At 40.6% G+C, this 25,710-nt stretch overlaps 1 protein-coding gene across 2 annotated transcripts in view; it reads left to right on the top strand.

Moving 5' to 3' along the window:
* Positions 1 to 25,710, top strand: part of otofa (otoferlin a) — a 69,725-nt gene that overhangs the window by 31,648 nt on the left and 12,367 nt on the right. For both annotated transcript variants that reach the window (XM_030770349.1, XM_030770348.1), the window contains exons 6-27: positions 8,237 to 8,310; positions 8,879 to 9,005; positions 9,130 to 9,184; positions 11,128 to 11,259; positions 12,062 to 12,124; positions 12,576 to 12,660; positions 13,090 to 13,249; positions 13,564 to 13,750; positions 13,944 to 14,130; positions 14,583 to 14,806; positions 16,181 to 16,289; positions 16,466 to 16,661; positions 17,230 to 17,350; positions 18,136 to 18,236; positions 18,758 to 18,848; positions 19,196 to 19,312; positions 21,306 to 21,458; positions 21,809 to 21,998; positions 22,548 to 22,672; positions 22,884 to 23,018; positions 24,316 to 24,477; positions 25,487 to 25,606. In XM_030770349.1, coding sequence (XP_030626209.1) covers positions 8,237 to 8,310; positions 8,879 to 9,005; positions 9,130 to 9,184; positions 11,128 to 11,259; positions 12,062 to 12,124; positions 12,576 to 12,660; positions 13,090 to 13,249; positions 13,564 to 13,750; positions 13,944 to 14,130; positions 14,583 to 14,806; positions 16,181 to 16,289; positions 16,466 to 16,661; positions 17,230 to 17,350; positions 18,136 to 18,236; positions 18,758 to 18,848; positions 19,196 to 19,312; positions 21,306 to 21,458; positions 21,809 to 21,998; positions 22,548 to 22,672; positions 22,884 to 23,018; positions 24,316 to 24,477; positions 25,487 to 25,606 — 2,914 coding nt within the window. The remainder of the gene's footprint in view (positions 1 to 8,236; positions 8,311 to 8,878; positions 9,006 to 9,129; positions 9,185 to 11,127; positions 11,260 to 12,061; positions 12,125 to 12,575; positions 12,661 to 13,089; positions 13,250 to 13,563; positions 13,751 to 13,943; positions 14,131 to 14,582; positions 14,807 to 16,180; positions 16,290 to 16,465; positions 16,662 to 17,229; positions 17,351 to 18,135; positions 18,237 to 18,757; positions 18,849 to 19,195; positions 19,313 to 21,305; positions 21,459 to 21,808; positions 21,999 to 22,547; positions 22,673 to 22,883; positions 23,019 to 24,315; positions 24,478 to 25,486; positions 25,607 to 25,710) is intronic.

Raw genomic sequence — 25,710 nt, 5'->3', positions numbered from 1 at the left:
ACAAACACACACACTCAGAGACACAGACACACACACACACACATACACACGCACACACACACACACATTCTTCTCCCATATCTTTGCCTACCTCTCTCTCTCTCTGTCTCGTTCTCCCTTTTATCCTCTTATCTGGGGCAGAGGGACTGTTGTGGTATTATTTTCTATCATTCGTGAATTATAGAAGACTTGATTGTTCTGAGCTGAAAATACAGGAACAGTTGTTTACAGTCAGACAGCAAACACATTCTCTTAGATTACTTTACAAAGCTAATCAACCCCACTGTCTTTCTACTAAGGGATTTACATTAAGTAACACGACGCAGAATCCCAGGTCTCTGTCTTTAACCTCACTCTGATGTGTGGAGCAGTACACTGTGCTCACGATGAGAAACGTGAGGATTTTTATATTCGGTTGTGAATGCAAACAGAATGTTTCAGATCCTCATGCGCACTAGCGTGTACCTGTTGTGGGGTCTGGAGGCGTTTGGTCAAGTATATCTGGCCGGTGAAATGCATCCCATTTACTGACGTCCTGGCTGCAGAAAGGCTTAACAATCATATAGGTTCTCCATTCTCCCCTGGTTTCATGCTGTCTCTCTGTACATTTGTAATAGTCTAACTGCTGGACCGCGAGGGCTTGCTATGCCCCCCCCCCCACACCCCCCCACCCCCCGTCTTGTTCCCTCTGCATCCGTTTATTTATGCAGTTACAGAGCGGTTATGCATGTATTCAGTTTTGGTTATGAAATGTGTTCTCTGATAAAGCTCAAGGACCTTTTCAGATTAAGGCCACTTCTGGCAACTTGAAGCGTCTACAGTTTTCCTTTTCATTTTGGCCTGAAATCATTTGAAAAATGCTTTCGAAAACATACGCGCCTACACACAAATATGCACGCGGGCGCGCGCACACACACACGCACACACACACACACACACACACATTTTCATTTCAGGAGGCCTATTCACCTTTTTCTTCCAATTATTTTTTTGCCAAGCTTTTAAGTCTTTGCATCTATATTTTACTTCTCTTCTCACCAACCACCTCCACATGAGCTGCTTCTGTCTGCCACACACTGTATCAGACAGTGTTAATCAGTCTGTAGCCTCTTTATCTCTTCCCTTTTTGAAAACTCATGCCAAATGAAAATGATTTTGGGGGCCGGGGGGGGGGGGGGGGGGGGGGGGGGGGGGGGGGGGGTGGGGGTGGGGGCTTAAACACAGCTTAGCTGAATGTATTCAAGCGTGTGAGCAGTAAGATCTCCGAGCTAGATTTTTGTATTGAGACAAACACTTAGAGAGAGGTAATAGTCTCACGATGATTAGCACTTCTCACAGAGCCTGTTTTATTTGTACATAAAACGAGACAATATTTCAGCCCAACTGTGTGTGTGTGTGTGTGTGTGTGTGTGTGTGTGTGTATGTAGGGTGTAGTGTCTTTACCATGCACAGTAAAGACACTACACCCTGCATACACACACACACACAGACACACACACACACACACACCTTCAGAAAGATACTCATGTCAGCATTAATCTAAACACAGTATCCACAGTATTTCTCTCTACTGTCTATTGATTATTCACTCACAGTATATTCTACAAGGCTTAATCAATATGTGACGTGACTTGCAACGGCTTTGAATGCTGTTATTGATCCACATAATTATTAATGAGTATTGATTACTGAGAGTAAGGATATTCTGACTGAGAAAAGATTAACGTGCTTTTCATGTATGAGAAGCTGATCCTCAGTTTGGTGAGAACAGGTTAAGTTGATTAGTTGTACGTGGTGCCTTAACTCTCACTTTAGCGGCACGTTCTCGTGTTAATAACTGACATATTTGGTTTAACTGTGATGTTGTCGCATGCCATGAGCCTAAGGAAATTAATGGTAAAAAAAAAAAAACAAGCAAAAAATCTTCACTCACCATCTGTCTGTGCATTGTGGTCATTATTAAACAGCAAATTTATTAGTGTTTATTTTCTTGTGCGAAGTATCCTCATTTCGGAGTTATTTTGCAATGGAATTCATTAATTCCTGTATTAATACAGTAACTGACAACAGGATAAGTGTGCTCCCATGATTACAGTTAAACTTGTGAGCATTTATTGATAAATAGAGATTTGATATTATCCAAAAGCATACCTTTCGAGGTGATGCATTATTGGGTAATTTGCTCTGTAGTTTCTAGAATGTTCTCTTCAAAATACACGATAACGTATTGTCATTGGCTGTTGTTTCTTAATCTGCTGACCACTTTGCTGACCAGAGCGACCACTGATTTCTTTCCTTCAGTCAGGTTATCATCTGATTTCAGATTTCTGCATCGTCTTCCTAGTTCATAAACAGTATTCCATTATCTAAAACATGTTTTGCCATTGTCACTCTGTTAACGACCTTACAACACACGAATAAATCCATTCATTATTTCCCAGTCAGTACGAACTTCACTCTTCCCTTACTGAACAAAAAATAAAACATAACAAACCTTAGGAAGAGGATTCATAAGAGAAAATTAATTCCATGCCACTATTCAGATAAACCCACTGCGATTCATTTAAACGGCACACGGGAACACGCCTGTGAATTTGACGTGTCAGATTAATCGGTAGACTATTTGTGGTGAAGGAGCGATGTTGAACTGGCAGTGGGAGGTTTTTTCCCCGTTGTGTAAAAACATGGTAATGAAGCAGAACTAAATGCCTGTCAGTATCCTGTCTGTAGAGACTGCAGTTTTCATATTTATCATACCTGATGAGAAAGGCCTCAGTTTTGTGGTTTTAAATCTTCTGTTTTCAACATTTACACTTGTACACTTGCATTTACATTTGTAGGTTTTTGAAAGCCTGCAGTAATGTTCAGGGTTGAACTTGTATGTCTTTTGTTTTGTTAAGGAAGTTCCATTAGAGGTGACTCTACACTCTCTGCGTGATGTGATTTATGAACTGGGATTCTGCAGGCGGTTGGCGGGTATCCCTTAGCTCGCCGCAGTCATTTGGAATTGTGCCTTAATTCCTCGACAAATGCAGTCGTGGAAATTGCAATCTTCTTTTTGGGATGGTGTGGTTTCGTAACTCCTAACCTAGTGCAGGAGCAGAGGAACAGATGGAGGAGTCAGCAGGGGATGAAAGACAGTTTCAGTCGACAGCACTGAGTCAGGAACAAGAGATACAGTCAAACAGGGAAAGGGGAAACAAGGTCAGGCAGAAAACACTGGGTATGAATACAAGAGTATTGGACTTCTGAAACTACTATGACATGTACATTAACAGACCCAGTAGGTTACGAAAGAGAATAATGAGAATTTCACCCGCCGGGGGAAGCAGAAGAACTGAAGTTATGTTTTGTCAAAGCTTCCGTTACTCTGCACCGTACGATAAATACATCCATAGATCCTTAGAGAATGTCGTTTATTTACACCGCCGGAGAGCCCAATTAAGCCATTTCGCACACAGTTCTTTGGAATTTTTGACGCCGTTTATGTTCACTAAAAACATGAACTTCAGAATATGTTTTCATGCATCCTTTGGACCTTTTGGATTTGAAGCTTGTGTATTCCACTCTGAAAATGAGGCAGAGAACCCTGTCGAAGGCCCACACACCCACGACTCTCATCCTCAGCTTACAGGCCTTTGATGTGTCACAGTGACAGATAATGGAGTGGGTGAAAAAAAGAGCAGAACCAGGGCAGAACACTTTTTGGTTTTTAATTAATTCTGAAAATACTACTGAAGTTGAATTAATTTTTTAACATCTTACATGCATATCAATATTACCATTACATGCTCGCAATCAGACTTCAACTGGCAGTGGAGAAATGTTGCATAGATGATATTAAATTTAACAGTTGCTGTAAATGAAAATTAATTCAAGTGTTAAAAACGTGACAGTTTTTATGCCACTAATTAACAATTCTGATGTGTATTAGTCAAAATTAACTTGAAGTGCAACATCACTCCTTGATAGATGAGAAATATCTTATGATGTCTAACTTGCCCAAACATTGTCTATCTTTAACACAAAGTCATTGCTTTAACTGCAAAGAAAGTAGCTTATGTTTAATCACGAGTAATTATTGCATTTTATAAAGAACATACTTAATTAACATATATTATTATGATGAAACAAATGTCTATTAAAGAGTCCATTGCTTGGTAAATAGAACAACTTAGCTGAACAAACACCGAATACACGCCATGCATCAAATATGTCAAAAATTTATCTCCAGTACCAATCGTAGTGACATTATGTATGTCACTGGGAACCAACATCCTTAGTTGCAATTTCAGACAGGTTCCTGAGTACTCACTCATTAGTTGTTACTTTTCTGTTTCTGGTTCTGTTAAGAGAAAGCCAGCAAAAGGTGTGTGTCTTTTTTGTTGTAAGACAATGAGCCATAAAATGGTGGTAAACCCCCAAAATAGTGATAAAACCACAATAGTTAAAACGGTAGTCTTTCCCAAGGATGATATTTAAAACCACACTGTTAGTCAATTCCAAACACAACACCATAGCTATTGAAGAACCAGAATGTTCTAATCTATAATCTGGGTGGTTTTTAAGGCAAAACTTATTAGTGCATGGTTTAAAAAAGAGTCTGTCTGGCATTCAGATGTTTCTGTTTTCCCATTCACAAATGACATTCCTTGAAAGTTTTTTTTTACTGTTATTCACGTCTGAACAGAGAATCTAAACCTGTGACCCACTGAGCATAAGAGCAAGATTGTTAGAGTAACAGCAGCATTTTTAAGTTGGCACTGAAACGGAACATTCTGTGTCTCTCCTGATATATTATCATCCCCATTGTTTATTAGGTTATGTGTTTTTTTTTTTTTTGGGGGGGGGGGGGGGGGGGGATGTCAAGGAAATTGTATTGTTTGAGGTAACAGATTGTTTGCCCATGGTCGCTGGGGTGGATCAGGGCATGAAATTAAACTGCCCCGGTTTCACAGCGCTCCGAAAATCAGCTCTTCCGTGTAGTATTACTACACCAGCTCAGGTTAATTACCATCTCATCTTAGACTGTGAGGTGCGTATGATGGTGCCCAGTGATAATGTATTTTTCAAAGCCATAGGTTACTGCATAAGGATTCATGGTCAACTTACATATACAGCATATGGGTCTGATAAATGCTTAAAAAGAGTAGTTATGACGTTTTTGGGGTATACTTTGCTCCTTCATTCTTAGCCCTCGTCTCAGAGGTTTTCTTCTTATATAAGAAAGAGTATTGAATAAGCAACTGAGGAGTCTTAAATCTTCTCTGATTGTGGTTATTAAGAGTTTGAGTTTCAGCTATCTGAAATATACAATGATTACTTCCTCAGGCATATTTGAAAAATTAACTCCTATAAAAGAGTGCAAAGAGTCTTAGTTCACTTTAGACTTGAGGAGGGTGTTATGAACATAAATTGTCTTTCTCCATTTGGCAGAAGGAGTTCAGTGGTAAGGCAAACTGCGCAGTAACTGGAGTTTTTTTTTTTTTTAGGGAAATTCCAGTAAACGGAGACTGTTGTTGTGTCCTTGAGCAAAGTACTTAACCCCAAATTGGTTTAATTGACCAAAGTTGTGACCTCTTGACTCATAATTGTATAAAATGTAATTTTCTATGGATGAGACCTACAGCTAAATGAATAATCATCAGATTTAATTAAAATGGTGCGTGCAGCTGATCTGGCAGCAACGCATGAAATCATTTTAGGATGAGTAATGATCTGGATGATGTGTATTTTCTGGTTGGTCTATTATGCTCCAGCCTCTACTCATTCAGATCTTTCCATGTAATCCACTTTAACCCCATCACTCTCTCTCTCTCTTTCTTTTTCTGTGTGTGTGTGTGTGTGTGCGTGTGTGTGCACATGTGTGTACGTGTGCATGCAAGAGTATGTACTTCTGTCTCATTCCAGTCCTGTCAGTCTGTCGTCTCAGGTTCTCTGGTCACTGGTGACCTCTTTGCTCTTTGTGGAAGTACCACTGTGCTGGTGTGTATCCCTCTCTCTCTCCCTCTCTCTCTCTCTCTCTCTCTCTCTCTCCTCTCTCTCTTTCTCTGTGTGTTTGTTTGTGAGTCTGTGTGTGTGTGTGTGGATGATGAGAAGGTGAAAATGAACACATAGCCCACCTGCTGCTCAGGAATACCTGTCTGATTTTCTCTACGTGTATTTGTGTATTTGTCTTGTGTCAGATCCTGTGGGGTACATATCCTGCATATATGGTATGTGCTGTTCCTCCGCATTTTTGCTGTTTTTATCATTATTAATTAATATTATTTATTCTTATTAATTATTGTTAATTTTTTTTGGGGGGCATGGAGATATTTCTTATATCCCTTGGTAATACCATCACTGAGAAAGTAAGTGGGGAGTATTTTTATCTGCGTGTTTGCTCAGAGCTGTGGATTTCATATTGCTGGGCGTAAGTTCTGTTTGAAGACTGTTTATAGTAAAGGTTAAGCAGCATATAGGTGGAAGCCTGGGGCTGAATGAAACTGTGCTTATTTTGATTTTCAAGGGCTCTTGTAAATGTGTGTTTTATGCAGGAATTGTACCCGCTGATTAAGTTCTCTGTCCCTGTTTTACTTAATAATGCCAGTCTGAGCCTGAGGTTTGGTAGATGTGAGTAGATAAGCTTCTTAAAATAATACAGGTCCTTATATTATCACATTTGAATGACAGTTTTTATGTGTTTCTCAGTTCAGTGATTGCTTAGATATAAAACGTCTCCTGTTATCACAATGCTAGGAATGTTTAAAAGATTTGATTTGTTCTCTGGTGTGCTAAATGTAATGCCCATGTATGTAACAGATCAAAATGTCAAAAAGAGTTTCCAGATGATGTTTAAACCACTTTTTATTTCAAACAGGGTAAAACCATGAACTACAATAACTACAGCTGGCTTGAAATGGAAAATGAAATGGATTGACATCAGCACATTTATACAACAAATTCACAAGTGTTAAATTTACTTGGATTGTTCATGCCATGTCAGTCTTGACCAGTGAGGGACAATAGTAATTTTGTAGTAAAGTAATTTAACACCAGAGACTTTGATGTTTTGTTTCAAACGTTTGTGGTTGAAGTGAATTTGTTTTTTTTTAAGGTAGTTTTCAGTTCCTCTTCTCCATAGGGTTAAGGACAATGTTTAAACCTGCTTACATTTTGTCTCCATTTAGGACTGTGAAGAGTAAAACGATATAAGAACAAATCGTTCTACGGTCATACAGTCTGTTTGGGGGGAGGGCCCGTACACGCAGCTAATTGGTGGATCACGCTCATCCTGTTGAATTATTAAGTTCATTTGTTTGTCAAGCCGAGCGATGACATCATCAAGGCTTTGTTGTCGTGGCGATATCTGAGCTGTTTAATATCAGTGCAGTTAAATATGATACTGCTGAGCCTATTGTGGGGTCCGAGGGGTGAAAAGGCTGTGCCGTCTTTGTGATACATATCTCTGGAATTTTCCATCCTGTTCAAGTGGAGGGACTGATGAGAAGGACGTTGTGATACATTGGCATCTGGTTTATCAGTTAGAACATCTGATTGTAGGGAGAACATTCTGATGTGGCCTACCAATTAGGGAAATATTTCACTCTTCAAGTGGAAGTTTGTGGATATGACCCAATTCAATAGGAAGGTTATGGATTTGATCCCCGAAGACAATGGTTCTTTGCTGATCTACCTTTGAGCAAGGCGCTTAACCCCAAGTTTGCCCTAAAGGTGTACAAATTCTGACATTTTCAAAAAATTATGTAGTTTGTCTGGATCAGAACATCAGCTAAATGAAATCATATGAAAGACTTCTTATATAATGAGTTTATTAAACGTTTATGGCACATAGATAGACCAAGAAAACTGTGGCATGACTAGCAGACAAACAGATAAAAAATTCAGTACAGATATCATGCATGCTTTCTGCAAATTCTGTAGAGCTGCAGCAATGTTGAGTTAGCTGTGAAAAATGAGGAGCAGAGAGGGGAGGGTCAGAGAAAATGATGAAACATGTTTGTAATGAGTGCCTCCGTTCAGTTTTGAAAAACACTGAATATCTTAGAGTAACGGCAGAATAAAAGTCTGCATTACACTAATGCAGGAATATTGTACAGTTCTGTTTGTTATGGGGGAGGGATGATGGAAGCGTAATGTACATTGGTTTAGTAACGATCCACAAATTAACCATGTTTTTTTTTTTTGTTTTTTTTTCACTCAACTATCACCTGTGTGTTTGGCTTTGTTTCAGAGCAGGGAAAGGAGTATTTTCTGCCATGAAGTTGGGAAAAGTCCGCAGCGCCAAAGATGAGCACAAGAAAGGAGGTATAAAGAACACACACACACACACACACACACACACACATTGAAAGTGAGGTGTCAGTGACAGGACACTGAGGTCAAATGCTCAGTTTGAGTTTCCAGTTAGCACACACACAGAGTGGCTTGGCAAATTTAGGTTCAATTTTCAGAGAAAAGCACACAAACACATGCGCACACACACACACAGTAATATACCAGACACATAGAAATGAGCTCACTCAGATTTTCCCAAGTGTAGCTCTAGCCCTCGAGGAAGTGTACCATGTCAGCAGTTTTTTAGAGGGGAACAGTGCTAATGCTCAGGCCTGCATACCAGCAGCAATTAGAGAGGTTGTATCATAAAACTGTATATGCCTTTAGGGGATCCCTTTAACTGAAGTATGCCACCAAAATCCAGTCCTCTGCTTGTATTGAAGGTGATTAAAAAAATGACCTGATGTAAGAGACAAAACATCATTAAGAATGACTGAGGGGAGTGGCTTACTGAACAAAGTTCTGTTTGGACAAACTCTGGTTGTGTTTTGTGTGTGTGTGTGTGTGTGTGTGTGTGTGTGTGTGTGTGTTTGTCCAGATGATCCTGCCATTTTGGACATGGAGGACTTGGATCACAAAGCCATGCGTTTGCGAGGGGGTTTGGACCCAGACTGTATCTCTCTGGCTTCTGTTACAGCTGTTACCACCAACGTCTCTAACAAGAGGTCAGAACTCACACTGACCGTCCACTCTGGTTCACACAAATGTTTCCCCAACAGCTGTCAGTTTATGCCTGAGGATGTGAGTGTGGAAGTTTCTTATTCTCTGCTCTACATCTCTCTCTGTTAGATCGAAACCTGACATCAAGATGGAGCCTAGCGCGGGCAGGCCGGTCGATTATCAGGTGCGGGAAAAACAAACAACCTTTCATTTTTGAAGAGCATTGTAACCACATCTCATTTCCCTTTTTTTTTTAATTTAGTGAAAAATAAGACATGTTCATGTTGAGATGAAGGTAGATTCATAATAGTCATTTTAAACAATATTAATAATCCCGATCGTGATGACAATAATGCAGGATCATGCGATCAGTCAGTCAGAACTGAAATTTCACTTCTACATAATATTCATTGTTAATATTCAAAATGTTGGGTTAGCCCAGCTGACCTCTATAAAGGGGTGATTCTTGAGGCACATTTGGTAGGAGGAACAGTGGTGACACCGATGTTGATGTAAACTTGGTGGAAAAAAAGACAAATTAAAAGAATATACACCTGGAACATGTTGACCATGATTGGTAAGAACAAAATTTATAGGTGACTCTGAACCGGGTGAGAGCAGATTTTGTGCTTTTTGTGCTAAGAACACAGTCAGTGGTCTAAAGTCGTGCGGTTAGATGAATCATTCCTTTTCGCCGCAGTCAGGTGCAGGCCCAAGTGCCTGGTTCCCATGGTGAGGTTTTCTGGTGTTTCTGTTATGATGTAGGAAGCTGTTGTCTAGGTTTAGTTTACGGCCTTTCTTAAGGGCAAGGAAAATACCAATAACAGAAAGCCATTCTGAGTGATCCCCTTCATCTTATAGTCAAGGATTTATGTCCTTAAAGGGACTGGTCTCCTCCAGCAATGCAATATTCCCATCCATAGAATCCAAATAGGCACAGAATGGCTTGACCAGCCTGAAAATAATGTAAACATTCAACAGCATGCAACCTAATCAAACTCTTATAGAAGATTCTGGCCAAGAGCGTAAGACAGCATTTTTTGTTTCCACTGTCAACACAACATAAATTACAGAATTTCCTAAGGATGATACAATGTTGCATCACCTCATCAGAATTCCTTCTAGATCCTTCTAGAATCTATACCTGTATGCAGTTGTGGTGCAGTGGTCTGAGAGGACAATTTTCTTGGTGTCTCCTGTTTTTTTAGCACTTACTTCTACAGCAAACACATTAGGGAAAATAAATCCATAACAGACAGTCGCATAGTGATGTCTTTGAAGTCTGTACACTAGCTCTGTGTATGGTATGAAGAGAAGGAAATGTTTTTTAATGTACTAGTTCTGCTTTGATTTGAACACAGTGTCAGCATTCACAAAACAATCATGTTGGGAGTCATGCATTTATTCCACATCAGGAACAGTTCTCCTGGACTTGAACTATGCAATGCTACATCTCTGTTGCTCTCCCTCTCTTTCTCTCTCTCTCTTTCCATCTCTCTCTCTCTCTCTCTCTCTCTCTGTCTCACACCCACCCACGCATACATCAGTGCATTTTGATCTCTTCTCCTGAATTATTTTTTTTGCATTGATAAGCTCTTTTTTATGGGTCCTCCTGGACTCTGACTTTGTTAGAACAGACACTGTAGTTTTAGAAGAGTCCCAGTTCTGTGAGTCACACTCGCAGAGACCACTGCAGGGGAGGGATGGAGGGAGAGGAAAGAGAAAGTGGTCATTAGCAAACAGAAACTCCAGATGGGGATTTGTTTGAATTTCTCTGACCAGTGTCTTAATGACATATGTAAGAACTCACCATCAGTCACCATCCCCACTGTCTCTGTAATGCAACACAGACACACAACACAAAAAACAGAAAAGCAGAGCTGCTGAGCTTTAGACAAGCATTGCTTTTCTTTTTTTTTTACACTAATTTAGGAGCCGATACAGAAAAACGTAAAAACATCATGCGCAATATTACAACCAAACATTTTATTGACATAGGCCATCCTAACCACAGCTTAGGAGCTGACCCGTGTGTGGTTCTGGCTCTTTTTTGATGTTTTGTGGCAGTATGAAAGACGTGTTCCACTGTGATTCTTTATAACTGCTCATACCAACCTCTCTCCTCAGATCAGTGTGACAGTGATCGAAGCCCGGCAGTTGGTGGGTCTAAACATGGACCCCGTGGTGTGTGTGGAGGTTGGAGAAGAGAAGAAATATACCTCTATGAAGGAGTCGACAAACTGCCCGTACTACAATGAGGTCAGAAATCACCCCCTGTCTCACCCCACGTGTCAAATTAACTTTGAGTCTAATGCAGGAGTATCTACATTTTTCAGTGTGTCTCTTTAGATGTGATTCATTAGCATGAATAGTTACAGGTAGTTTAGCTCAATCTGAATATGGCAGGTATTCAGTCAAATCACATAAAAAAAAAAATTCATCTGATGAATTTTTCAGAGAGAGTCAAATGGAGTCTTAGACATAATTCTCCTTTTAAGGATTTTTTTGTAACATAATTTTCTTTCTTTCTTTCTTTCTTTCTTTCTTTCTTTCTTTCTTTCTTTCTTTCTTAAATTTTCATTCCCCTCAAGCTGTTCTTTTCTCTTCTCTTTTACAACGTTTTTCATTAATGAGGTGAAGCAGAGCGTAGGCAGAGCTGAAGGGTCTTTAGCAGATCAGAGGGCCAGGAACTGAAACTTTCTTAACTGTTTCTGAAAGCAGGTTGCATCTCATTTCATCTCATTCCCTTATGAGGGATCTGTAGCGTTCTGATGCATGCACAATGGGGACATGCATGCAAATGCAATTTTCTCCAATAACAAAGGCAACTTCATCCCTATCAGCTTTGAAGGCAGTGTGATTAGATGAATTTAATCTTAATGTTCAGACTTTACTGCAGCTCTCGTTACGCTCGTAGAGCAGATGAGATTTGATCTTTTATTCATACGCATTTTTTTCTACATTGTGCTTTTATGGCGTACTGATTCAGCTGTATATTTATTTTTATCATCAACCTTAATTGTTTCTGAAAGAATCTCTCCTTTTTTTGTTTCTACCCCAGTACTTTGTCTTTGACTTTCATGTGCCTCCGGATGTCATGTTCGATAAGATCCTGAAGCTCTCGGTGAGTACTCTCTCTCTCTCGTGAAACTCACGCTCGCTCTAACCCTTCTCTCTGTCGTATGGCAACCTCCACTGGCACATAAAAAAACAACATTTTTCACTTCTATTTGTCACACACCTAACTCACAAGTATGTCTCTCAGAAATACAACTGCTATGTTAACTCTGGGAAAGTGGCTGCTAGCAGACGCCGCCATGTCTTGTCTCTTTTCACACTACAGAATAGGTTTTAACATCAAAAATTATTTTATCTACCCAGCAACTCTACAGGTGCCCTTTTCTGACAGAGTCAAGCTGGCACAATTGGAATTGGAAGTGTGATCTTGACTGGCTGCACAATACATTTCTGTTCAATAATAAAGATGTTCTATCTGCATTGGGGGCCACAAAAATTTTACTGTTGCTCTGTGCTGTTTGGCTTCGGCTCTTAATTTGTGATAATTTACTCCTTAGGTAATCCACTCCAAAAACCTCTTGCGGAGTGGTACTTTGGTGGGAACCTTTAAAATAGATGTGGGCACTGTGTACTCACAGCCTGGTGAGTTGCCATAGCAATGAAAATATAACACCTATTTTTGCAATCATTTTTTCGCTTTGTTATCATAATAATATCTTGTTATTTTACATTCAAATGTGATTCACTCTGTACATACGTAGGGGGAGCTCAGAGAGGACAGCTAGGGGACTTGAGTTTTCTGTTTTATCTAAATAGTTGGGGTAACTACATGCAAATTGGTGACCTGCGTTATCATTCAGCCTGAATAAAAACTGAAAACCTTTGACTTCCCCCTTAATAATAATAACAATAATAAGAATAAAAATTCAAATCTGCCACATGCAAACAGGTGAAATTATCAGTGATTGCACGAGAGTAAAAGAATGGTCGAATGTTCAGAAACTGCTTCGTTTGTCTGCTGACTACTGGATTTATAAATGTGACATACATATTGCCTGCTGTCTTACCCAGAACACCAGTTCTATCACAAATGGGCTATGCTATCTGACTCTGATGACATCACAGCTGGCTGTAAAGGTTACATAAAGTGTGACATTGCAGTGGTGGGGAAAGGGGACAACATCAAAACTCCACACAAAGCCAATGAGACGGATGAAGATGACATAGAAGGGTGAGAAAGACAAAGCAGGATGAGTATTTATCCATGACAACTTTTTCAGTGAGATTGCTTTGTAACAAAGCTGTTAAGCCAACAGAAGTCAGTCATAAACCTCACAGGTATTGAAGAAGTGGATCAATTTCTATAGAAGAGGCCTGTATTCGTACGTGTAGTCCTATACATGTTCAATTGTGAAAAGAAAACGTAATTTATGTTCGCACACCCCCTGTAGTATTATGCATTTCTGGAACACAAGCTTTTGGATTGAGAAAGTGTGGAGTTCAATGCAGTGAGTTGCTAAAACATTCCCTCTGAACGCTTGTCAGAAATCTGCTCTTGCCTGAGGGCGTTCCGTCAGAGAGGCAGTGGGCTCGGTTTTATGTGAAGATTCTTCGTGCTGAGGGGCTTCCCAAGATGAACACCAGTATCATGGCAAACGTGAAGAAAGCTTTCATCGGGGAAAACAGAGACCTGGTTGATCCTTATGTACAAGTGGTGTTTGCTGGACAGAAGGTAGAACAACTTTTTTAAGGACATTTTTACAGATATTTTCAGTATCATTTTGTATAGCACTCATACAATTGATAAAACACTGGTGTGTTGAGTGTGCATGGCTGCCTCACTGACACAATCTGTCCCTGATCTCAGTTCATTCAAGTTCCCTGCAATGACTAAAACAATTTTATTGCTCTTCTTTTGTTTACAGGGTAAAACGTCTGTCCAAAAAAGCAGCTATGAACCCATCTGGAACGAACAGATCATTTTCACGGAGATGTTCCCGCCACTCTGCAGACGCATGAAAGTTCAGATCCGAGACTCGGATAAGGTCAACGACGTTGCCATAGGAACGCATTTTATTGACCTACGGAAGATCGCCAATGACGGAGACAAAGGTGGTAGACTGGTATACCAGAATAACTCAGTGCTAGAATCCAAGGGAGCACAATTCTGTTATATGTCATACTGTGTGGTATTTAAATTTGTTAACACAGAGATATGCAGTCTGGTTTGGCTTGCTCATTTTCAAAAGGCCAGAATTTCGTGATTCATAACTGATTTCCCCACAAATTCAACTGAAATTCTATATGGACAATAATACAGCAGTTCTCCAAATTTCATGGTTTCATTTTGTAGTTTTTAGTGATGGTACAGAGTGGGAGCATGTGTCCATCCTGACTGTCAGATTAAGGTGGTTAACATTGGAGAGGTCAAGTGTAGACCTCTATTAGAATGTGCTTTGAATTTTCTGGATTTATTTATCTTTTTCTAGCTTGGAGCTCATATTGAAACTCAGTTATTTTTTTGGACCTGAATATGATAAGAGAGTGATACCTTGTTTCTGTAGGCTTCCTGCCCACACTGGGCCCTGCCTGGGTGAACATGTATGGTTCCACCCGAAACTACACCCTGATGGATGAACATCAGGACCTTAATGAAGGGCTGGGGGAGGGTGTGTCTTTTAGGGCTCGCCTCCTCCTCAGCATCGCTGTGGAGATCCTTGACACCACCTCCGCAGAGATAATGAGCTCCACTGAAGTACAGGTGGAGCCAGTGCCCAACGTCTCAGAGGTGAGAAACTCCACAGGCTAAAGATGATGTTTAGGGATGAATTTCCCAGAGGGTAGTATGAAGGCTATCATGTGTAGCGATAGCTTGTTTTGTTGCCAGTTGATGCGGTTAAATGGACTTATAACAGGTTGAATGTCCTAATGTATGCAGGAGCACAGGATGTGAATAATTACATTTATTGATTTAACAGAGGCTCTTAAGTGCGTTCAGTCAAGGGAAGGGCATAGATTCCTGTAAGCACAAATTTCCAAAGAATAAATATGGGTGAAATCTAATTTACTTCTCCTGTGATTCACAGAGGTTTTCCTAAGTTCATGTGGTGAACTCTGTTAGAGTTACGGAGGAAGCTGCTATCTTTACTCAAATGTGATAAAGTGCAGCGTAATTTATGATTTTACACTAATTATTTAAGCACAGGATTTCCATTAGCCACAAATTCAGCTTATCAGCTAAAAAACAAACTTATCTTCCTGATCTTATGAAAAGTTTAAACTAAATGATTAGTTGGGTCACGTGTGATTTGGAAATGTCATGAGCTATGTGGTAATTTGTAGATTCTAGCCAATGAATTTTTAAACAGCAACTCTTCCTGACCCTCTGATGTCATGTTTATAAATAAGATTATCCTTTTGGGAAATTATACTGTTCTCATGAGACCTGGTGTATATGTAAACTCGTTCTTGGTGTGGGTTTTTGTTGGGCTTTCGGGGGCTGTAATTATTGAATTATTGATCAGTTGGACGTATTTTTGCCAGAGGGCAAAGCTGATAGTCTCTCAAAACCTTAACGCAGGAGTGTAACATACAACATTTGTAGCTGGTATCTTGAGTCTCCACAGAGAGAGGAAGCTTCCTAGATTGAGAACTCATCCACTGATCTGTACTGTGTCAGAGACACAAACAAAAACTCAAGAAAGTATAGACACTGACGATGTGGTCCTGGATGCACATCACACACACGCACACGCACACACACACACACACACACACATAAAGTAAGGTAAAATCCTGTTTATGTCAGTGGGAATGATGGAGAATCTATATTACAATCACTTTGATGAGTCATGAGCAAACTGAAATGAAAGACTATAACTGACTTTTGAGTCAAAGAGCAAGACAATGAAAGGGCCATGAAAACATTATTGAAATTCACATTCCCACATTGATCCATCCTCAAGGCCAAAGCTTTGCAAAAGTAAGATCAATACTAATATGTGGTGTTTATGAGGACCTGAGATTATATATTTGATTATACATGACCTATATTTATGATTTATGACTCTTTCTCTTCATTCATATGAATCTCTCTCCATTTCCTGTCCTGTTTAATTCATTCTTTTTTTTTTTTTTCATTCCCTCTTTATTCTCTCCCCAGAGTGCTACAGGAAAGGTGGAAGAGTTCTTCCTCTTTGGGTCCTTCCTCGAGGCCACCATGATTGACAGGAAGATTGGAGATAAGCCAATAAGTTTTGAAGTCACAATTGGTGAGCGAGACCAGTGGCTGTCATTCAAATGAATAATTCACACACTAACATACATGATTTACTCTCTGAATCCCAATCATTAGCCACAGAGGAAATGCTGAATCTGAAGTCAACCAGATGTCATGCACCATGCAAAAGCAAACGATGGTGTCATGGGCTTTATCGCTGTCCAACAGGTAACTATGGAAACCAGACTGATGGGGTGAGCAAAGCTTCATCGGTACGTAAGAAGAAGAAAGATAGCGGAGTGGACAGTGATGAGGAGGAGTCCGAGCTGATCCATAACTCCAGTGATGAAGAAGCTGAGGATGATGATGGTGACCTTGTGTCTGTGTCATCCACCCCTCCCATGAAGCCCGTTGTCACTGACAGGTAAAGAGGGTCAGAGAATTTCAGTCAAAGGTCAGGTGTTACACGCTTTTCCCACAATTCAATGTTTTTTTTTTTTTTTTAAATAATTTAAATAAGCTGAAATTTTACCTATATGTTGTACATTTGTTCCAAATACCATAACCATTATTGTAATACATACAATGTTCTGATGGCTGGCCAGTAGCTATCATTCCAGAATACTAAGTCTAATTCTGTTTCTTGAAGCAGTTCCAACATTAGACAGACAAAAAGAAATGCGGTCATGGTCATGTCTATTTCAAAATCTACTGCAGCCAAAAATCTCTGCAGAGTGACTGCAGCTGCATGAATCTTTGATTTCTAAAGAAAGGGTTTTTCTGTACTCCATCAGTTCTACCTTAAGTTTTTCTAAACTTCATCCAAAAGTAAAACACTGGAAATCAATTTGAAAGGACATCAACTCTTGACTCAGCACTTTGCAATATATCAGAATTTCACATAATGATTCAAACCGCCTCCTCATGGTGGACTGGTTCTGCAGAACATTCTGGCCCAGGCTAATTCTCGTGCTGCATGCTGGTGTTTTCAGGAATTATTTCCATCTGCCATACTTTGAGAAGAAACCATGCATCTACATTAAGAGCTGGTGGCAGGACCAAAGGAGACGTCTCTACAACTCCAACATCATGGACAAGATCGCAGACAAGCTGGTCAGACTGCACAGAGACAAATACACTGACACTATTAATACAGCACACAACATCACAACAACAACAACAGCTCCCTATACAACATAACACAACATCACAACAACAACAACAGCTCCCTATACAGCATAACACAACATCACAACAACAACAACAGCTCCCTATACAGCATAACACAACATCTCAACAACAGCAGCTCTCTATACAGCATAACACAACATCACAACAACAACAACAGCTCCCTATACAGCATAACTCAGCATCATAACAACAACAGCTCTCTATGCAGTGTAATACAGCATCTCATAAAGACCAGCACTTTATACAGCATAACACAACATAACAACATCAGTGGCTCCCAGTACAGCACAACACAACATCACAACAACAGCAGCTCTCAATACAGTATCACAGTAGCACAGTACAACAAAATGCAACAACAACAGCAACAACAACAACAACAACAAGGTTCAATACAGTACCACACAGAACAACATCTCTCACTGCAGCACAACAAAACATCACAACAGCAGCTTTAAATACAGTACTACACAACACTACGCAAAGGCAACAAAAACAACAGAAATATCCCTAAGCACAGCACCTTATCCAGTCTCACTGCACAGCCTCACTCAGAGTTAAATTCCCCATACTACCTTTAACCCAAAACTCTGTGTTGTGTGTGTGTGTGCGTGTGTGCATGCGTGCATGTGTGTGTGTATGTGTGCGTGTGTGTGTGTGTGTGCGTGTATGTGTGTGTATGTGTGTGTATGTGTGCATGTTAACAGGAGGAAGGTCTGAATGATGTGCAGGAGATAATAAAGACAGAAAAGGCATTTCCTGAACGGAGGCTGAGGGGAGTCCTGGAGGAGCTGAGCACTGGCTGCAGGTTAGAAAAATAGCAACAGACCAATTGATATTAATAATGCAGCTTAACCTGGAACACTCTGAGCCCTTAAAGACTCACTCTAGTGAGATGTAATTTATTTCCTCTGAATCTCTCTCTGTCAAACAGGGTCAGATCCTGTAAACCATTCAAAGCTTACCAGACTGTGAAAAATAAGGGTTTACATCGTTTTTATTGTGAAACTTCAGAACACCACCAAAGCAAAATCCACACCATTAGTCTGAGCGCTGGCTTTAAATGTGCACATACCTTTTCTGTAATTAGAGCTGACAGATGATTATCCCCGACTATGCCTTTGCTAAAATGTCCAGCTTCTCAAGTGGTTCCTACTGAAATGAATCTCTCAGACAAACAACTCAGTCACTATTTTGACAGAGTTAGACAGCTGTGGAGTTCACTGCTGAAACCGTACATGATTTTTAATCTATTTTTCATCTTCACTCTCTTGCTTTATTTTCTCTCCTGTTCTCTCTCAATCTCATTGCTGTCCTTTTTTCTTCCAGTCGCTTTGTAACTCTGGCCAACAAAGATCAGAATCAGGCTGGAAGAACCAGACTGGACCGGGAACGCCTGAAATCCTGCATGAGAGAAATGGTATTGTCTTACTCTCTGACTGAGCCACTGTGTGTACCGTGAGTTACGGATGCACACACACACACACACACACACACACACACACACACACACCTAAATAATATTTGTGTATTTGTCTATTTCTCTAGTGAAACTGTATGCAAGTGCATATGTATGTATTCTGTGTATGTGCTGCAGTAAAGCTCATATGTCTAATTACGTGTGTGCGTGTGCATGTGTGTATTTGTGTGCATGTGTGTGTGTGTGTGTGTGTGTGTGTGTGTGTGTGTGTGTGTGTGTGTGGGTGTGTGTATGTGTGTGTGTGTGTGTGTGCATGTGTGTGTGTGTGTGTGTGTGCGTTTCTGTAGGAAAGTATGGCCCAGCAAGCTAAGACGATCCGCTCCCAAGTGAAGAAAAACACAGTTCGAGACAAACTCAAACTGGTGCTTAATTTCCTGCAAAGACTCCGTTTTCTGGCAGACGAGGTGAGGAGAAATCCAATGCCCAGGATTCATAAGGCACAACATCTCCTAACAATCACCTTACACAGGCACAAAGAGAGCATGAACATAGAAACAAAAATTAAAAACACCATGGTCATGACCTGCAACCCAGGAAATGACATCAGTCATTTCCAACCTGTGATCTGTGATATCTACTGCAAAAAGTCCTCTATACACACTAAATCAAACTGAATTGAATCCAACTTATTCAAAGTGGATTCAATCATGTCAAAGGTGATATGCAGCGATGAAGTATCCCACCTGTCTCTTTACAAGGGAGGATTTCCATTATGAAGATGAACATATTGCCTTGGTTGAACTTTGATTTTTTTTATGATCCCAGCTGCCCCCCCCCCCCCCCCCCCTCTGAAATTTGTCAATCAAGTCCAGTCTGTGATTTCCAAATTTCTGTGGAATGGTAAACGTGCAAGAATTAAATCAACCACTTTACAGAGCCCTCAGTTAAGTGGAGGACTGGCATTCCCGAATTTAAAATTTTATCACCGGGCCTTTCCGGGCAGATGAGAATTCAAAGGTACCCTGGAGAACCATAGAGGCTGCATTAGCGGCACCTTATAACTTACAAGATCATTTGTAAATTAAGTTGAAACGCCGGAACCAAAGTATTACACTAGGAAGTATACTATCATACTCCCTTTTAGTTTGGAATAAAATAGAGAAACTTCTTGAGAACATGCCTAAGTATAATAAGCTATCGCCTCTCTGAAACAATCCACATATTTTAAGAGCAGGTAAACCCTTTAACTTTATTCCCTGGGCATCTAAGGGCATTAATAATAATAATTTAGAGAATATATATGGTGACAGTGGCCTTCATTCATTCCAGGAATAACAGCAAATGTTTGACCTCCCAGGCTCCTCATTTTTTCTCTATTTAAGATTGCGACCATTAATGAAGTCATGTGGTGTTCCGTGTGGTGCACAGTTACGGACCCACCCAATGTCAGATTGAATGAACAGCAGCCAGCGCTCCTGGGGATTGGTTGCAAAAATATGCAACTCTCTCATAAGTGCACGGTGTAAAACATTACCAGTTGAAAGTATTTGAGACAGGGAGTTAAGTAAAGCTGTCCCTCACCTAGACTGGCACAGAATTTGGTCAAATACAAATAACACATCTCGAAATTTGAACCACCAGTTCATCAACTTCAAGATAATCCATAGATCTTATGCCACACCTTACAGACTTCACAGAATGGGACTAATTTCAAGTCCTAATTTCAAGTCCTTTGTGTCCAAATTGTTCTGTGGGAGCAGTACTTCGCCTGTTTTGGGGATGTGCTAAGGTGAATGCTTTATGGGCTCATGTATGTAATGTTATGGGGAAACTACTCGGGACTACTATGATCCCAGACCCCTGTTTATGTTTGTTGAATGATGACACCGCACCGAATACTACACTGATAAATAAAAGAATCCTCTTCTGTGGCCTCAGGGCAGCAAAGAAAATCTTAGAATCTTAGAACATTAGGTTAAGCAGGAGATTAATGTATTAAGATTATGGCTGATGAATGCACAATACATGGCTAATTTAGAGTATTCAACCGCCAGGCTTTACAGGGCGAAGGCCGAAACAGTGGCTGTCTGGGCAAAAACAGTGGTAGATATTGGCGACCTCCATAGAGATCAATGACGTGCGTCTTTACAACTGTGCAGTCTTGTTTCCCTTCTTTTCTTGGTTGTCATGTGGTATGCAAATGTTTTTCCTTGGCGCTCTTATACGTTTTTTATGGTGATAAGACAGTCAATGTTTCTGTGTTCTTGTTTTTGTTTGTTAGTCTTCCAAAACCTCTGATAAAAAGTTAATCACACACAAAAAAAAGTGGACTGAATCATGTTGAATCATTAACAATGAGAGAGTGCATGCCTTTGGTAGAGATACAGTTTATGAATCTCAGACACACAAATGGATTTGAGTAAAACTGACTAAGACCATGTTTGTGTTTGTGTTCAGCCCCAGCACAGTATCCCTGATGTGTTTGTTTGGATGATGACTAATGGTAAACGAGTGGCATATGCACGCATCCCTTCCAAAGACATCCTCTACTCCATCGTCGACGAGGAAATGGGCAAAGACTGTGGCAAAGTTAAAGCTGTCTTTCTAAGGGTTAGTCTCTCTGTTTCTGCCTCTCTCTCTCTCTCTCTCTGTCTTTCTGTCTGTCTGTCTGTCTCTCTCTCCTTCCCAATATTTTGGTTGCAAAGCGCAAGCTTCTTGTGAGTCCCGAAGAAAACCTTAACACCGAAACCGTTGTTCCATTTTCTTGCACCTTGGGTACATTCTGAGGCATCGAAGCAAATATGTATTTCTATAGTCTCAGCTTTCTAAATTATTGTTTTTTTTTCAGGGTCCACTTTTACATAAGATAAGATAGTATGCAGGTTTCCTCTGCAGATCAGAAGCTCTGATGAAGTCTAACCTTCCTGGTTTGCCTCTGTGATGTGTGTGGTCATGTGTAGCTCCCAGGCAAGAAAGGCTTCGGCCCAGCTGGGTGGACAGTGCAGGCCAAACTAGAGCTGTATCTGTGGCTGGGACTGAATAAACAGAGGAAAGACTTTCTGAGTGGCCTGCCCAGTGGCTTTGAGGAGAATAAAGCTGCTAAAAGCTCTGGTCTACAGTCAGTCCCTCCCATCAGCCTGATCTATAACAGTAAGTGTGCGCTAACACACCTGCTCACTCCAATTAGAGTGCCCTTTCTCAAAATGCGCTTCCACCGCAAACATGCCAGGGCCCATTTTTCCAGTGAACATCTTACAGTAAAATGGAAGTCAAAAGTCCCAGTATGTGTGTGTGTGTGTGTGTGTGTGTGTGTGTGTGTGTGTGTGTGTGTATGTGTGTGTGCGTGCGTGTGTGTGTGTGTGTAAATGTTTTCACTAAATTAGGAGGATGTTTGACTGAAAGTACGCTATTCTACTGGGGAGGCCTTGTCAAACTGTGTTCAAAATCATAGTCCCCATAAGCAAAAAGCAATGCACAGGTGTTTTTTTTTTTAATAAAAGATAACGTTGTGATTGGTAAAAGTAAAAGGGTGAAAGTGTTTTTAGGGTTAGGTTGTTACCTTTATTGTAACGGAAGCCCATGAAGAGTCCCCAGAAACCAGCACGTTAGTGTGTGCGTGTGTGTGCGTGTGTGCGCGTGCATGCGTGCGTGTGTGTGTGCGCGTGTGTGTTCTGACCTGTCTCTCTTTCTTTATTTCAGTGAAGCAGGTGTTCCAGCTGAGGGCTCATTTGTATCAGGCTCGCAGTCTGTTTGCTGCTGACAACACTGGCCTGTCTGACCCCTTTGCCCGGGTCTTCTTCTCCACACACAGTCAGGTCACAGAGGTCAGTGTGTGTGGGTGTGTGTGTGTGTGTGTGTGTTTGTCTGTGTCTGTATCGCTATTTCTCTGTTTCACATGGAAAGAATACACCTTTATGTATACTGTAAAGTAATACCAACATACAAGACAGGTCTGCCAGTTCTTTCATGTTTCTTTATCTAATTAGATGCGTGTTGTGTGTGTGTGTGTGTGTGTGTGTGTGTGTGTGTGTTTAGGTTCTTAGTGAGACCCTGTGTCCTACGTGGGACCAGCTGCTGGTGTTTGATAATGTAGAACTTTATGGTGAGGCCAGTGAACTCCGTGATGACCCCCCCATCATTGTGGTCGAAATCTATGACCAGGACACTGTGGTAAGAGCTCCATCTATAGAGAATACACGTACCACTAGACATGAAACTAAATCAAAGATAGATTATTAGTTTGAATTAGGCTTCACTTAGGTATGCCATAGCTCTGTATTATTTCTGTCATATTTACAGCTATACATAGTATCTCTTATAAGCTGTTAGTAGTTGTGGTTCTGTCTAAGTGTTGAATATGAGATTGCAAGATGTTGTGACACTGCACTGACTATTTGTGTGTTTGTTCATGCCTAAACTGTCTGTTCCTGCCATGTTTGTCCGATGACGCTTCGGCTAAGTAGAGTGTGAAAGGAATAGTGTTCATAACATTTTTCTTTTTCTTAATTACACAGAAAATGTGACATGCCCGAGGTGGAATAAGTGTATTAAACAACAAAACACTGTCATTTTGAACCTTTTTTTTAAAATTGGTTTTGGATGCTAGGATGACAAATGTAATTTGTAAACTAATAAAGCACCCTGTTTTTAGCCCAAGTTCACCTCTTGTACGACCTTTTCACCTCTTGCATGTCACATTTGTGTGTGGTGTGGTGGACAGAACTCTGTCCTTGAGAGTGTTGTCCTAATAGTTAAAAGTCATTGATATTTTCAGCTGTTGTGATTTTCACTGTTGTGTAGTCATGGTTTCTACTTTCTAGCTTTTATGGTACTTTTTTTACCAAATCAGCATGTGTCTGAGTGTCTACTTTAGAGACCGCGTGGAAAGACTGTATAATGTAGTATCTGTGAACTTTTTCTTAAGAAAGGCATCTTCTTAAGAAAGACATAATTCCTTTAAATTTACAAATTATGTCAGTAAGTATGATGTAATCACTTTGTCAGTACAAACTAATGCGCACTACTTGAGGCTGTAAAACTTTTGTAAATAAATATTTTAGGTCTGGTGTTAAGGTTATGGATAGGGTTGGGATCAGAATTTTTGTGCATTTCTATCTACACAAACTCTACAGTCTCAGTTATGATGTAATAGTGTGTACCTACAATGTATACTACATTATACTTACGCATTTACTTCATTTGAAAATCCAAAGGAATATTTTGATATTCTTTTATACGTTAATGTTAACTTCTAGCATTACAGTTATTTATCTACTCTTTGTATTTCAGTGAGAAGAGAAAGAGATATGCTTGCTCTAAAAGTCTGGATATGACTCTGTGTGCTTTATTGTTAATATATTACTTGCATACTAGTTGTGAATGGTGTCCCCAGTCATAGATGTGTGCAGGTACTGCCCCCGTGTGGCTATAAATGAGACTGAACCCGATTCTGGGCTGTGGTGTTTAGGGCAAGGCTGAGTTCATCGGCCGGACATTCGCAAAGCCTCTGACTAAGATGACTGGCGAGCATTACAGCCCTCCACGGTTTCCACCCCAGCTGGAGTATTATCAGATCTATAGGGGAAACTGCACAGCAGGAGAACTGTTGGCTGCATTTGAGTTGCTGCAGGTACAACTGTCCTCACAGAAACACACTCACACACACCACCACCACCACCATGTGGGCTTACCCTCAAACACTTCTACACACAGCAGTGAATGTACTTGCAAAGACCGTACAGACACACGTGACATACTCAAGAAGCATCGGCTCAGTCTAACACAATGCAGTGTGATCTGTCAAAACACAACTAACACTGAACATACTCAGAACACTACATGCCTGCTAACGGTACACAAATAACCTCGGATAAACACTGGGCACGTGGCTAAAAAAAACACAGATTTAGCCAAAAACTTGCCGTTTGTACTGGGCAAATTTAACCAGAACCCTAACTCGTCAATACACGATTCATGCTCAGAGTCTGATAGCTTGGATAGAATTCTCTGTCTTTCTCTCTCTGTCCCTCTTTCCCTGTTTTTCCTCCATCCTCCACCCTGTGATACCATTATTTTCTCACCCCTCCCGTCCCGGATCTCTACCCCTCGGCAGATTCCGTACGATGGTGAGGAGGTGCGGAGGGCTCTTATTGCTGTTCATGACTTTGCTGTCCCTCAGATCAAGGTGCTCTTCCTTCACTCCATCATATCACTCTTGTATCTTTCCCTCTCTTCACTCTGCTCTCCATCATTACCATTTTTCTCTCCTTCTGTCTTCTGGGTCTTATGCTAAAGTTGGGGAGCAAATGTTTATGACAAAGTCGTAAAAACTGTATGATCACGTTCATAGCTATGCTTTTTTTGTTTTGTATCCTTTAAGCCGAGATTTTTAATTCCATATCTGGAAATCATGAGGTTCTGGAAGCTCACTTATGAGTCAAGCACTCTGGTGTCTGATTAGTGGAAAACTAGCATAACTCTGGAACTGTAGGAACAGATTGTAAAAAACTTGACTTTCGGAGTTATTGTGATCCAGTAGATCAGTAGTTATCATTCTCTTAATGCAGCGAGTCAGCAATGAAGCTCAGGTTCTTGGTAGTTGACTGATGACACTGAATATGCAACCTGCTGATTCTCAGATTGGGCCTGCGGGTAAGGCAGAGCTCCCTCCCATAGACGGCCCAACAGACTGCGAACGTGGGCCAATCCTGCCCGTGCCACTGGGCATTCGTCCTGTCCTCAGCAGATACCGGATAGAGGTGAGAAGCATACATACATTATACCGTACATCACAGAGAAAAGAGCGCAGGACGCAGAAGGGAGGTTAGAGAGAGGAACTTTCAAATGTGGGGAATATGAGGGC

Source organism: Chanos chanos, chromosome 4 (genome assembly GCF_902362185.1).
Source record: "Chanos chanos chromosome 4, fChaCha1.1, whole genome shotgun sequence".
NCBI classification, from domain to species: Eukaryota; Metazoa; Chordata; class Actinopteri; order Gonorynchiformes; family Chanidae; genus Chanos; species Chanos chanos.
This window is presented reverse-complemented; position numbering and strand designations above follow the sequence as displayed.